This window comes from Neodiprion virginianus, chromosome 4, assembly GCF_021901495.1.
Source record: "Neodiprion virginianus isolate iyNeoVirg1 chromosome 4, iyNeoVirg1.1, whole genome shotgun sequence".
Lineage (NCBI taxonomy): Eukaryota > Metazoa > Arthropoda > Insecta > Hymenoptera > Diprionidae > Neodiprion > Neodiprion virginianus.
In genome coordinates, this window is record NC_060880.1 from 25,768,580 (window position 1) to 25,783,956 (window position 15,377).

A 15,377-nucleotide genomic window follows, 5' to 3' on the forward strand; every position below is an offset into this window, starting at 1 on the left:
ATAGCTAAAAACCAGAATAACGATATTGCGGTTTCAATGACGCGCTTATGTTTTAATTTGAGTCGCGCAAATATTGTTCAACGAGTTAAAATCAACGACGATTATCCGAAAAAATTACACTTCCGCAAAGTCAATTTAAATTCAATGCTATGCTTTGCACAATGAGATGCAAATGTGCGTTGAACTGCAGCTTTAACGAAATGTATGGTACAGGATATAAGTTTGGAGGGTTATTTTGCGATGCAACGGTACGTTTGCTCGGCACAATAGAGGAAGAAAATGAAGTCTCGATATGATCCGGCGATGAAGAGTTGGATATGAGTCTGAATGCGGTTGAATTTGCATATCTATAATCCGGCTACATGGGACCCCCGACGATATCTTGCTTCTGGATTTGACTTTACATTTGTCGACACGGTTGAAGAATCCACGCAGACTGAATAGAAAAAGTTTTTCTTTTACCGATAATTGTTTGAACCAGCGTATAAAGGCTTTTGCGTTTATCATTATGTTCGCCCTGATTTATCTCTTCCCTTGTCATACCATGTTCTGAACTTTTTACGAGTTTTTATTATTATTATTATTAAGTGAAGAAAGAAAAACTAAATCATATGCTTGACTTTGTTTGTTTTTCAACTCGAAACGTTCGCTAATTATTCTTTCACTCGTTAGACTTTGCTTCGTTAGCGCGGTATGGCTGATAATTCGATTAGCGTATCTCGGACGAATTCTGTAAGACATCTGCATCGTTAGAAGAAGCTTTCAAATCTTTCATTACAGCGGTTCTTGTTTCGTTTACCGCGTTCTCCTTTCAATTGACTCACGAATTACTTCAGACTGATTCTCTTTGCATCCCAGAGATTTTAATTAATCTTAACAATCTGAAACCAGTGCGGTACAATGCGTTTCTCATTTACACCGCGTTCCAAAGTGCATACAGAGATATTCTTTGTACCAGAAGAATTTCTTTTATATGTCGTCAATATTAATTCAACATGAGTGTATATAATTCCATCACCGAGACTTAATTAAAATTCCGTTCAAGCCGATATCGTACTTTTATTACAACGATAAGCAGCTTGATTTATAGTAAATTTTATCTGCACCAAATATTACTGCAAATCGTTTCTTGTATCTATCATTCATATCGTGAAGTCATACCAGGGCCCAAATTTGTTTATAATTTTCACAAATAAAAGATTTTTTCAAGTACTGGTCTAATATTGGTTGAAGAATATTTTTTCCATAAAAACTTAACTGTTTCGATTTCAAAGGAAAAACAAAACCTCACATGAAATACTTCTCAAGCGTCAACATGCATGGCAAACGAAGAAATTGGGTGCATTCGAATTGATTGCAAGTTCTTTTCTCATCTCGAAGCTTGTACAGTGCAATGAATGTATTCGTTAGCAGTGCAAGGCACAATGCCTCAATCAGAACCTCGAGTGTCTACAAGTCTTGTAGTTAATATTCTTTTATAACAAACTGCTGCAGGCCGTAAGAATACGGCACAGCGTCTGCATTGAGAGAAAACTGTATTACGTATCGTAATGAATATTTATCACACAAGTAAGCGTAAAAATCTGTGCTTGTGTGTGGTGTCCGATAGTGAATAAAAGCTCTGTGTTGATAGCATTGTGGAAATATTTCTGCAGCTGCGATAAATGGAATTATTTCACAAGTAAGTATATGATCGAGGATAATTCTTTCAGGAATCGGGTCTGTGTTCGATGATCAAGAAACATCGGTCAAATAGTTTTTATTGATTTAATTTTCTAATTAAAACTTGAAATCTCTGTTATGTAAAAGAGAGAAATCGATCAAGTTTGTTCTTGCTTAGTTTTTTTCCTGTCTTTTTTTATTTATTACATTTTAATTTATTCTTGTCCTTTTTTTCTCGCAAAAAGCGAAAATCAATCCCGCAGCTACATATTGCATTTAATATTTCAATTTTAACGAAACAGGCTGCACAGCTCAGCGTCTGCGGTTAATCGAATGACGTTCCGAAAGCGCCTGCGGTTAGGCAACTCGCTTTACGCAGGCGTAACGCAGCGTTCGCCAAATCGAATCAAAGTCTCCCATTCACACGGCGCAATTTAGGCTCCGCTCAAAATTCAGACTATTCAGTGACGCTAACCTCGTTACTGCAGGCAAATCGGATTACGGATTATACTGATCCTCCGGTAACACCACACGCAGGAGTGGACCTCTGACCGACGCCACCCTGGGGAGAAAATTCTAGTGAAAAAAGCTCCAAAATCACTTCTGGTACAGATGAAGCGTTACTAGAGGCGGTCAGCACAGTCGTTAATTCGTCGATTTTAAATTATAATCAAGTACCGTATTTATGAACGCTTCGACTGTCTCTCAGCATGGTCATTTGCACAATTATAGAAAATTGTACCATTCTTTATCCCGAAACTAAGTCTTGATTCCAGTGCAACGGTATATGCACACGGAGAATTTTTCTTACTCTTCTAAACTCAAGAAAATTGTTTTGTAGACGAATTTTGAAAGATACTTTTTGCAGGGGACACAAGATTTTTTTGTGAGAACCAAAATAAATCAAATGATATTGCTTTAAGATTGCAAAATAATGTAATCGAACTAAATATATTTACACATCCGAAATAAAGATATTGATTCAGTCACATAGTTATTTCATGACATTTTACAAAATAATTAAGTGGCCTTGGGTACGTTCAACGAAATTAATTTATGCTACTTACTAAATCTATTCAGTGGATAAAGTAAAGTCAAATTCGTTACCGCAATAAATATGCAAAAAATTTTCTCGCAGAAGAAAGTACTTTCTGTGACGGAACGAAAATCTTTTCTCGTTAGAAAAGTGACGTGACGAATTATTAGAATGGATTCCGTTCGCTAATATAAAAAAAATCAGCGCAACTAAATAATTAGTGGTCAAATACCACATCGTATAAACCTCCCATTAACAATGGTATAATTCTTCTACCGATGTTTAACGTTGCATTGAAATTTGTTGAAGTTGAAATTAAATTAAAACGAACATTTTTTTTTTTATTCCAGTCATTGGAAAATTGTTCAACAATTTTTACAAGATGATCTCACCATGTAAAATATGATTTTGAAATCTCAACATAATTTCTCCGATTGTGGTACCAAGGGTTGTTTCCACCGCAGCCTTACACGTCTGACAATGAGCCGTCGGTTCTGATCAGAGGGTGATGGACATCCTCGAAGTTCGAGCTATAGGTGATTCCTATCGAGTCGCTGTGCATCTGCATGCAGATTGCGTAATTAGCATCAAACGCAGAATTCGTACCAACGCCAATAATATGCAGTAAATATACGTACACGACACATGTTACACGCAGCGGAGCGTTCATCTATGTTGTTTGAAAATGCGCCCCCAGAACCTTCGAAGAACTCGATGCATACACGGATACAAATTACTCGTTTTTCCGATGTCTCTGGTTCTCCGTTTTGTCTCTATTTCTGCACCGCATCAACTGTCGCGACAATGAAAGGAAAAGAAACGAACGAAACTCGGGGCAAATCGGAAAATACGCCTCTGGCCAGCTCATTTGCCGCAATATTATGCATGCATTTCATGATAAGCAAGAAAAAAAAAAACACGTTCAAATTGGAAACAGCGTCAAAAATGAGAATTTACATAGAATTTCTTATGCCTCGGAACCTTCTGAGATTGTTTTCGATTATTGAACTCAGATTTCGGAATCTCTTTCGCATGACGACTTTAATTAGATCATTAGATTGTACTTATAGGTATACACACAGTAAACAATCAACTTCGTTATCGATTTATTACGAGAACTTTATCGATCGCAACTTACACGGTTCTTAATTGAGTTATTAGAAAGATAATCGAATCGCAATTGATCGGCTGTGATTGATATATGATAACATTACGGAGATACGAATTTATAACCGGCTTTGAAAATTGTCCGAGACGTAAATTTCTGAGTAAATCTTAAAGTCTGACGGTCTGCTAAAGCCATAATGGTGTCTGAATTGTAAAGGAAACACTCGCCATATTCTAAAAATTAAGTTTGGGTTTTACGGTCGAGTGTAAAAATGTACCGTTTCGAAGTTTAACATGCAACTTTTATTCCGCTTTAGAGAAAACCTAAGAGATTGCTGCACTCGAGTTTCGTCGATCCTACATTTTTGTAAAACACTCGGTATTAGAGTTTCCATTTATTCTATTTTATTGCCGTTTCATGTCAGGAATAAAATCACTTTAAAGCATTTTAAACTTCCGCCTAAGGCGTAAGTTCAGCTTCGTTAGTTTCCCTTGCGCTATTTTCTTCTTCCGAGTTTCACTGTGTTATTCTCCAAAGTCGGTATGGAAGTTTAATTCTCAAAGAATTCTTCGTTTCACGTTGATGAATATGCAGAAACTGGACTGAAACTGATTTTCACTATTGACAGGGTTCATTGCGAGATGATCAAGGAAGTTGAAGAGGACGGTAGCAATTGTGGTAATTAAGAAACGAAAACACTAATTCTATAGCAATGCGTTGTAGAGGTTCGTGAAAGAGGAAGAGACGATGTATTTAAGATGACAGCATCATAAAAATTTGCACACAAGTTCGGCGGTGTAAAGCGTCTCAATTAACAATGTTCATTCGTACGAATCTAAGAAAGCAGTGAAGTCACGTAGGTGTTTGCTTCGTCGACGACGTTCGTCAATACCGAATTAATCTCGCTGTTGACCTGGGTGATGGCGGTGCTCTTGACGGCTGCTATGACGATATTAATAACCGCATTGGCCATCCAGTCAGTCAGCACGTTGCCACTAAGCCGGGCAGTGGTTCGTCTGTGTTCAGAATTTGAAAAAATTTGAAACATTGTGAATAAGGTAATTACGACGAAGGCTGTGAATTTTCAAGCGTTCTAATCCCTGTTGTAATTATTTGGTTTCGATAAATTTTAGGACATCGGCATATGAATTAGACGCACAACTTTACCCTATGGCAAGTCCATTCTCGATCAAAAGGAAAAACAAACTCACTTGCTAAAGTAAATCGAATTGAGCTCAACTCACCCGATGCTGTTGATCGCGACAGTATCCAAGGCGAATGTGTAATTCTTCAAGTTCGCGCTGAAGCCTACGGTGGTGTCGATCTTCCTGGCGGTTACCTTTGCGGTTCCACTCTCTTTCAGACTGCCCAAAAGTTTCGCGTAATACGTGTAAGCGACCTGAAATGAATTAGGGTCGAAAATTCAGAAAGAGAATTAAAATCATGAGGTCGTAATTTATATTGTACACCATCGGTGATTACTCACCGTTGCTACGTCGACTCCCATGTTAGCATCGAAACTTAGAGTTTCTCCATCGTATCCAAGATTCACGTCGCCGTAACGTTTCACTGATGACAAACCAGTCATCTCTCCGTCGTACAGCGAAAGACGTCCACTATAGGTGATCAATAGTGGTTTCTTCAAAAAAGAACGTCACAATGTAATTAAACAGGAGGATTACTCTGGCTGATTTATAATTAAAATTACACCTTTAATCCTTGCAATACAATAGTCAAGTTGCATTTTATGAACTGGCAAATATACTAGAGCATGACGTGAATTGTTACCCTGGCTACACGCTGGTTTTGAGGACATTTTCGCGGCGCCGTTCGCTCAAGAATTTAATAGTGAATCAATGGATCTCATTGTCAGTGAAGTTTGAGGCATACTTTGACATTGGAAATCACTGCGGATTTCCAACTGACAAACCTTTCGGAAATTTAAATGGCAAAACCGATCTTTCACAGCCCAACGTGATCAGTAGTACGGATTTCACTTTCTGCACGCAAGCCAATACGGATCCACGTTGAGTGAGGTCAGTGACGTCAGGCGAGAAGGTGAATTCTCGCATACTCTCACTTTCCCTGCAAAGTCACTCTCGCTTTCAGCCGCGTTTCAAATCTTTCTGGAGTAAGGCCTCACTTTCCATTGCCTTGAACCGAAGACCTGGATCTCCACTGGGTGGCCTCCTTACCTCCTTCACCTCAGCATCGTGATTTTCGTTCCTCGACCCGCCGGCTTCTACTCCTTGCAGTCATTCGCTGCGACCCCTTGGAAGATCTCTCTACGATTCGTATCCTAAATCCCAATTAGCCAGTGCGTTGTGTCGACCGTCTATCTTTTCAATCGTCCAAAGTCAACGATGTCGAGTCCTTTCGACCACACGCAGCAAATCCTTCGCGTGTTCAACAGTTGACACTCGATAATCAGTCTCGTTCAAAGCTTGGAGCTGAATGTGTGACTCGTTGCGTTCGACCCGAACCCTGAGCACGACGGTTGCTCAACGGCATTACTCGACTTGACGTTCGTTCCCTGGCGGAAATGATTTTCCCGGAGCGTCTAATCCGTCCGCTCCACTCTGATCTCGACTCGAGGCTCATCGACGTAATTTTTCCGAACTCTGTACTCGATACCTGGTTCAGGAGTAAGTCAGACTGTGGGTTATCCGTGGACCCAACTTTCGCCCGCAAGAACGAAGTCAGGCCGAGAGGATACCTTGACAGATTTCACTCTCGCTTTCGTTGAAGGTTTTCAAACCTAGAAATCGCTTTCATACTTCTTGGTTCTTGCCTCAGCTTTCACCCTAGGACCAACCGACTCGTTCCGGTGACCCAAAACTTTCCTCTTCCTCGTCGTGCCCTCGAAGCCGACTTTCCCCGTCACTGCTTTCGGGTCATTCCTCGCTTGAACCAGATCCGTACTTCAGCCAAGGGTACTATCCAGGCCAAAGCCGCTGGCTAAGTCCACCATCCAGTGAACACTTTTTCTTTTGTTGTAGAGATGCTCACGTAGCAAAAACACCAGTGCAAGTAAGTTCGGTTTCTTTCCACTTTTCCCAATTCGATTAAATTCGAGTACATCGGTTGAAAGTTGATTCGTCATTTCACATGTAGGTCGTTGAACATTATGCAGATTTTTCGGGTATAGTGTATGATTGATGCACAATACGTTTGCCTTTGATGGTTCGCATGATCATATTTTGTTTATTGATAGTCGCTAAATTTTCCGAGTCTCTACAATATCATGATATCATTGACAAATAATAGCGTAACTCCAATTAAAATTCCGACTTTGCAAAACGAATGATAATCGCACAACAGATTGGGCTTCGCCTCCTTATACAAGATCATGACCCTGTAATTTTCGCTGAGCGACTTATCATCGTCATCGATAACGATGATCGAACCGATAGAACTTTACTCACTCTACAATAATATACATTCATCGGGCACTCATTAGTTTGCATCGAGATCATCTGTTGTAGTCGATTTGCTTTTTCAAAGATTCAAAACACCTGGCTGATCGATTAGGATCAAGCATCACACGATCGCCGCGAGACTTTTAATTTTAGAAGAACAATAATGCAGAAGGCGATTATTTCACGGATTAAAACTTCGCTATTTTGTTACTCAGCCAATAAATGAATATATATATATATATATATATGTGTGTGTGTGTGAAATTTTATGAAATTCAACTTGTATTTATACCCTAGAGCATAAATTGCAACCCTACGTCGCTAGTCAGCGAATTTGTAAGATTGCCACACAAATTTATTCTGCCGGTTTTTTTTCTCTGCTAATTTTCCTCTCATCTGTCTTCTGCAATTGAATTTAACTCCAACTTACCACGGAGAAGGATTCCGTGACGTTCGGAATTGACAGCGGCTCAAGACTACTTTCACTGACAAAGGCCTGCACATTTGCTACCACTTCGTCGACATAGTCGTTCAGGGTAGCCGAATAGGTGGTGGAGCGTTTTCTGTAAAACAAGCGTACTCTGGTCAAGAATCCGTTGGTTGCTTACATCGTCACATAAGCGGTGGAAGGATTATTCAAAATAGGGTATTAAAAAAATGTTCAAACTTCTGTATCGGATACGAGAAATTATTCAGCATTAGAATTTCAGGGTGTTTCTGCACAGTTACCAAAATTTCTCATTCAAATACCGCATAGAATGTTTTTGTTATTCCTTCAACTCAATTCGTCTTAATGCACTCAGGAATCAAGCATGACTTCATGAAAACAAATGTCACAATAATAAGTTTCTTTGCTGATGATTGAGGATGCTAGAAACAAGGACCAATCATCGCAGTATTTTTTTTGCGATCCCAATATAGACGGACAATATATTTTTAATCGATGAATTGGTGAATGGATAATAAGGCTGCAACTTTAATTGGTTCATTTCATTTCAACTGGTCTTTTTGTCTACCTCGTTGTAATTATGCTCGATCCGAATGATTAAGAATAAAAATCTACGATATCAGAAATGACATTAGATGTGGCGCTACCATATGACCAAATCTCTGCAACAAACTAAATACACGAAGATCTGATTGTTGCCTAAATTCTTGATCTTCAACTATCGAAAATTGGGTTCAATAGCGTTGCTATGGTATTTCTACCGATTTGAAACTTTGACAACTTTGGCAAGTGAACGAACTGATCCCAAATTATTATTTCAGGTGTGTATGGGTAAATATTTCACTCAACAAGAACAAGAAGTAACGCATATGTAATCTTACTGGTGCGTTTTGGTCGCAGAAGCCACCGCTACGAGGACGAGGAACAGTGCCGGAACAGTCTTCATGGTGATGAGACAGTGACTAGAGTCCGTAACTGGAATGCTCTATTATATAGTTTTCTCGCAAAAATCATCGAGATTATCTCGGAAAGATTATTTACACACGACGTAAGACCTCTTATATTATATTATCGGTCACCACAACGTTCGCACGTGCGATAAGTGCATATTCCTATATTACAGATAAAATTCATTTGGATAAAATCTCGGCAGGTGTGTACAACAATTACATTGGTATTTATATACACCAAAGATATTTCCAGTGATGGTTAATGTGCGGTTATTAACCATTATCATTTTCAACCGTTGCCCAAAAATACAGTACCGGGTGAAAAATGAAAATGCGATTTGTTTCTATAACCGAAAATCTAGTATAAGGTATTATTCTTTTCAACCGTGGTCACTCGTACCAAATTTTATAGTGATTCCAATAATATTCAAATCATTAGTGTGACAGTACCTATTTTAACAAAATCTTCTGATACCTAAGACGAATAAAATATGTGGTTCTTCCGAAGGAACATCGAGTCATTGTGTTTTTCGAGTTTTCTCCAAACTTTGCAATTAGGACCGAATACAGGCAAAATATTATCCTTTCGAAACTATTTACGATTTCCTCCCAAAAGTACATGACGAAAATAAAACAACAATTAAGACAAAACTAGAGTTTCTAATATGATTTTCGCATTGTGAAAAGGACGGATGAAGGAATCACGAACATTTATTACTCTAATTGTCTTTATCAGCAAATGAGATTCGGTACTCTGAAGTTCGATTGAATCAAGCGGCGAGATAAAGAATACTCGAGGACAAAAAAAATCACACAGAAAAATTGTTATATTCGTTGTGGTAAAAAACCGGTATCAAACTACGTTGTGAATTATGTATGTTCAATATAAATCGCTTGTGTACACCTATCTGCCATCTGATTGAAATGATATGTACCTACACATAATCGACTATATTGTAGTCTGGTGGTGATATCGATTGTTGATTGGGCCGCCTGACTGGCACCTGCACGGCTTGATTGCTCGAATATACATGTACGTATGAAACATCATGCATGATCTTACATACCATGGAAAAGTGTCGATTTTGCCGGTTATCTTCATCTCATTTCATCAATTAATTATTTTTTGAGTTTGTCCATCGTACCGAGTCATAATTGTATTTTTTCTCAGATTTTTCAATTCCTGTGAATTCGTGAATGTTACTCAAATTTGTCTATTCGCACTGCACTTTATTGGGACACATAAATCGAGAGATGAAAATCGTTGGACGAAATCGTCCGGTCAAATTTACGATAATAATAATGATTTGATATTTTGTCTAAAATTCACGACTGGTGTCCGATTTAAAAGAAATTTCGCGCACTCATTATCGGCTTATCAGTAATAACGAAAGTACCAATTGCTTTTTATTTACTTTCTGCCGTGTGCATTGGAGTTGGATCAATATTTTGTTACACACATCTAGAACTTGTAAAAATGCTCGTGGTGCGGAAATATAATCGATGCCTATAACATAGCAGATTGACCATTTCGTACTCCTAGCATAATTTCATTCACTAATTTATCGTAGGTTAATAATTAGCCATTTATAAATGTACATATTTTCTGCGAAGTAAAAAAAATCTTAAAAATCATATTTCTTCATCAACCGTAAGTCACTGCACGTAAATGTTCTTACGAATAATAATCCATCTCTCTATAATGATTTTGAATGCAAAAACATGTTACAATCGTCCCGAAAGAACCAAAAAATGGTTTGTTGGAAAGGCATTTTCATAAACACTCCATATGAGGGATTCCATTTATTGTATTTTACTACAATTTTTCGTCAGGAATAAAATCACCTTATTTTACTTTAAAGTTCAGCTTAAGCTTCATTATTTTTTGCTTTTCATTCCTCAGCGCTTTTTTCTGCTTCGTAGTTTCCCTACGCTATTCTCCGAAGTCGTTGTGGAAGTTCAACTCTCGAAGAATTGCTCGTATCGTATACATGAACTTGACTGATATTCCGACTCTCACAAGTGACAAAGTTCATTGCAAGATGTTCAAGGAAGTTGACGAGGACGGTGGCAAGTGTGGTAATAAATAAAACAAAAACAGTAATTCAATAGCAATGCGTTGTAGAGGTTCGTGAACGAGAAAGAGACGATGTATTTAAGATGACAGCATCGTCAAAATTTTCACACAAGTTCGGCGGTGTAAAACGTCTCAATCAACAATATTCATTCGTATAAATCTAGGAAAGCAGTGAAGTCACGTAGGCGTTTGCTTCGTCGACGATGGACGACAATACCGAATCAGCTTCGCTGTTGATCTGGCTGATGATGCTGCTCTTGGAGACTGCTAAGAGGATGTCAGCAACGGCGTCGGCAATCCAGTCAGTCAGCACGTTGCCACTCAGCTCGGCAGAGGATGTTCTGTGGTTGGAATATGAACGAATTTTAAACATTTCGAATAAGGTCATTATGACGGAGGATATAAATTTTCAAGCGTTCCAGTCCCGTTTATAATTATTGGACATTAGTGAGTTTTAGAGAAACGGTGTAGAAGTTAGTCGCACAGCTTTACCCTGCAGACGAATCCATTTTCGATAAAAACAATTCCCCCGTTAAACTAAATCGAATCTTGGTCAACTCACCCGATGCTGTTGACCGCAAAAGAATCGAAAGCGATTGTGTAATTGTGCACGTTTGCGCTGAAGCCCACGGTGGTGTCGATCTTTTTGAAGGTTACCGTTGCGGTTCCAGTCTCATGAAGACTGCCCAAAAGTTTCGCGTAGTACGTGTAAGCGGCCTGAAATGGGGTAGGGTCGAAAATTCAGAAAGAGAATTAAAATCATGAGGTCGTAATTTATATTGTACACCATCGGTGATTACTCACCGTTGCTACGTCGACGCCCATGTTAGCATCGAAACTTAGAGTTTCTCCATCGTATCCAAGATTTACGTCGCCGTAACGTTTCACTGACGACAAACCAGTCATCTCTCCGTCGTACAGCGAAAGGCGTCCGCTCAAGGTGATCAACAGGTGTGTCTGAAAAAAAAGAACGTAACAGCGTTACTAGACAAAAGGATTACCTACTCAGGAATGTATAATCAAAATTATAGCTTTAATCCTTGCAGGAGAATAGTCAAGTTGTATTTATTAGCGGGCAAAAACGTTAGAATGCGAAGTTGACTGTCACCCGAGTTGTTCATTGGTTTGACGACATTTTCGCAGCACCGTTCGCTCAAGAGATTAGTAGTGAATCAATGGATCTCAGTGAAGTTGAGGCATACTTTGACATTGGAAATCACTGCTGATTTCCAACTGACAAACCTTTCGGAAATTTAAATGGCAAAACCGATCTTTCACAGCCCAACGTGAGCAGCAGTACGGATTTCACTTTCTGCACGCAAGCCAATACGGATCCACGTTGAGTGAGGTCAGTGACGTCAGGCGAGAAGGTGAATTCTCGCATACTCTCACTTTCCCTGCAAAGTCACTCTCGCTTTCAGCCGCGTTTCAAATCTTTCTGGAGTAAGGCCTCACTTTCCATTGCCTTGAACCGAAGACCTGGATCTCCACTGGGTGGCCTCCTTACCTCCTTCACCTCAGCATCGTGATTTTCGTTTCTCGACCCGCCGGCTTCTACTCCTTGCAGTCATTCGCTGCGACCCCTTGGAAGATCTCTCTACGATTCGTATCCTAAATCCCAATTAGCCAGTGCGTTGTGTCGACCGTCTATCTTTTCAATCGTCCAAAGTCAACGATGTCGAGTCCTTTCGACCACCCGCAGCAAATCCTTCGCGTGTTCAACAGTTGACACTCTCTCTCATCAGTCTCGTTCCAAGCTTGGAGCTGAATGTGTGACTCGTTGTGTTCGACCCGAACCCTGAGCACGACGGTTGCTCAACGGCATTACTCGACTTGACGTTCGTTCCCTGGCAGAAATGATGTTCCCGGAGCGTCTAATCCGTCCGCTCCACTCTGATCTCGACTCGAGGCTCATCGACGTACTTTTTCCGAACTCCGTACTCGATACCTGGTTCAGGAGTAAGTCAGACTGTCGGTGATCCGTGGACCCAACTTTCGCCCGCAAGAACGAAGTCAGGCCGAGAGGAGACCTTGACAGATTTCACTCTAGCTTTCGTTGAAGATTTACAAAACATGGGAATCACTTTCATAGGCCTTGGTTCTCGCCTCGGCTTTCACCCTACGACCGACTGACTCCTTCCGGTGACCCAAAATTTTCCTTTTGTAAAGATAATCGCATAACAGCTTTGGAATAACATTTTTGTACAAGATCATGTTCTTGCAATTTTCGCTGAGCGACTTATCGTCATCATCAAGAACGATAATTGAACCGATAAAACTTTACGCACTCTATAATAATGTACATTTACCGGGCACTCATTAGCTTGCGTTAAGATCGTCCAGAGCAATTAATTTGCTTTCTCAAAGATTATAGCCACGAATTGATCGACTACTACGCCATTTACGTACTCGCGAGGATCACACAATCCCGCGAAACTTTCAATTTCATAAAAATAAAACTACCGAGTGCGATTTTTTCACGAATCATAACTTTCTCACCATTTTATTACGCAGCCTATGTATAAACATATTCATTAGATACTGTAAAATAAAATTTGTATTCGAATCCTTATAGAGCCAAAAGTGCAATCCTGCATCAGTGGTCATCGAATTTGTAAAATTGCCACACAAATTTATTCTGCCAGTTTTTTCTCTGTTAATTTTCTTCTAAACTGTCATCTGCAATTAAATTTAACTCCAACTTACCACGGAGAAGGATTCCGTGACGTTCGGAATTGATAGTGGCTCAAGACTACTTGCACTGACATACGCCTGCAGAGTTTCTACCACTTCGTCGACATAGTCGTTCAGATTAGCCGAATAGGTGGTGGATCGTTTCCTGTATAAGAAGCACAGTCAGGTCGAAAATTCGATAGATGCACACATCGTTACGTCAGCGGTGGAAAGCTTATTGAAGAAAAGCATAAAAAAACATTCAAAAGTTCTATACCCAATGACAAAAATTATCTAGCATTCGAATCTCATAGTGTTTCTGCAAAGTTACCAAAATTCTTTATTGAAATTTTTCATAGAATGTTGATCCTTGAACTCGACTCATCTTAATCCACTCAGGAATCGAGCATCATTTCATAAAAGCAAATATCAGAGTAATGAGCTACTTTGCCAATAATTGAGGATGCTAGAAACAAGGACCAATCATCGCAGTATTTTTTTTGCGATCCCAATATAGACGGACAATATATTTTTAATCGATGAATTGGCGAATGGATAATAAGGCTGCAACTTTAATTGGTTCATTTCATTTCAACTGGTCTTTTTGTCTACCTCGATGTAATTATGCTCGATCCGAATGATTAAGAATAAAAATCTACGATATCAGAAATGACATTAGATGTGGCGCGACCATATGACCAAATCTCTGCAACAAACTAAATACACGAAGATCTGATTGTTGCCTAAATTCTTGATCTTCAACTATCGAAAATTGGGTTCAATAGCGTTGCTATGGTAGTTCTACCGATTTGAAACTTTGACAACTTTGGCAAGTGAACGAACTGGTTCCGAATTATTATTTCAGTTGTGTATGGGTAAATATTTCACTCAACAAGAACAAGAAGTAACGCATATGTAATCTTACTGGTGCGTTTTGGTCGCAGAAGCCACCGCTACGAGGACGAGGAACAGTGCCGGAACAGTCTTCATGGTGATGAGACAGTGACTAGAGTCCGTAACTGGAATGCTTTATTTTATAGATTTTTTGCAAAAATCATCGAGATTATCTCGGCGAGATTACTTATACATGACGTAAAATCTCTTACATTATTTTATCGGTCACCACAACATTTGCATGTGCGATAAGTGTGCATTTCTATATTATAATCAAAATTCGTTTTGGATAAAATCTCGGCATTTGTGTCCAACAATTATATTGGTATTTACATACACCAAAGATATTTCTAGTGATGGTTAATGTGCGGTTATTAACCATTATCATTTTCAACCGTTGCCCAAAAATACAGTACTGGGTTAAAAATGCAAATGCGTTTTGTTTCTGTAACCGAAAATCTAGTATAAGGTATTATTCTTTTCGATCGTGGTCACTTGTTCCGAATTTTCTAGTTATTACAGCAATATTTAAATCTTTATTGTGATAGTACCTACTTTACCAAAACTATAGTGTTACATTATAACGCGCTGTGACCAGGGTTCCTTCTTCATATTTTTTGCTGTTGAAAAAAATTCTTTATCATTCATAAATAACTAATCTTTTGATTAGGTACATTTCGTTTGAAGAAACGCCACGTCGTCATTGTGTTTCATACAGGTAGAAAATTTTTCTTCCGAAGCCTTTCACGATCTCAACCTAAAATCCCATGACAAAAAAGTGACAGATCAAGACAAAATCATGGTTTTTAATTTGATTTTTGCGGCGTTAAAAAGACGGGTGAAGGAATCACGAAAATTGATTACTCCAATTAGCTTTATCAACAAATCAGGTTCCGCACTCTGAAATTCGATTGAATCAAGCGGCGAGATAACCAATACTCGACGGCACAAAAAAAATACAAAGAAAAATTGTTAATTTTGTGGTGGTAAAAAGCCGGTATCAATTCTCCATCGTGAATTATGTACAATAGAAATCGCGTGTCTGTACCTATCTGCAATCTGATTGAAACGATATGCACACATAATCGATTATATTATAGTCTGGTGGTG

At 39.0% G+C, this 15,377-nt stretch overlaps 2 protein-coding genes across 2 annotated transcripts; both read right to left on the minus strand.

Annotated features, from left to right (window-relative positions):
- Nucleotides 1-4,532: 4,532 nt before the first annotated feature.
- LOC124303522 (uncharacterized) lies at nucleotides 4,533-8,691 on the minus strand. The gene is made up of 5 exons (XM_046760809.1): nucleotides 8,555-8,691; nucleotides 7,656-7,788; nucleotides 5,293-5,445; nucleotides 5,051-5,205; nucleotides 4,533-4,822 (listed from the first exon to the last, which is right to left on the minus strand). The coding sequence occupies exons 1-5, from the start codon at nucleotides 8,617-8,619 to the stop codon at nucleotides 4,642-4,644; spliced, it is 687 nt and encodes a 228-aa protein (XP_046616765.1). The 5' UTR covers nucleotides 8,620-8,691; the 3' UTR covers nucleotides 4,533-4,641.
- A 2,036-nt stretch (nucleotides 8,692-10,727) lies between these two features.
- Nucleotides 10,728-14,392, minus strand: LOC124303521 (mite allergen Der p 7-like). Its single transcript, XM_046760808.1, has 5 exons — nucleotides 14,299-14,392; nucleotides 13,407-13,539; nucleotides 11,505-11,657; nucleotides 11,263-11,417; nucleotides 10,728-11,041 (listed from the first exon to the last, which is right to left on the minus strand). Exons 1-5 carry the CDS (start codon nucleotides 14,361-14,363, stop codon nucleotides 10,861-10,863), a joined length of 687 nt encoding a protein of 228 aa, XP_046616764.1. The 5' UTR covers nucleotides 14,364-14,392; the 3' UTR covers nucleotides 10,728-10,860.
- Between the last annotated feature and the right edge of the window lie 985 nt (nucleotides 14,393-15,377).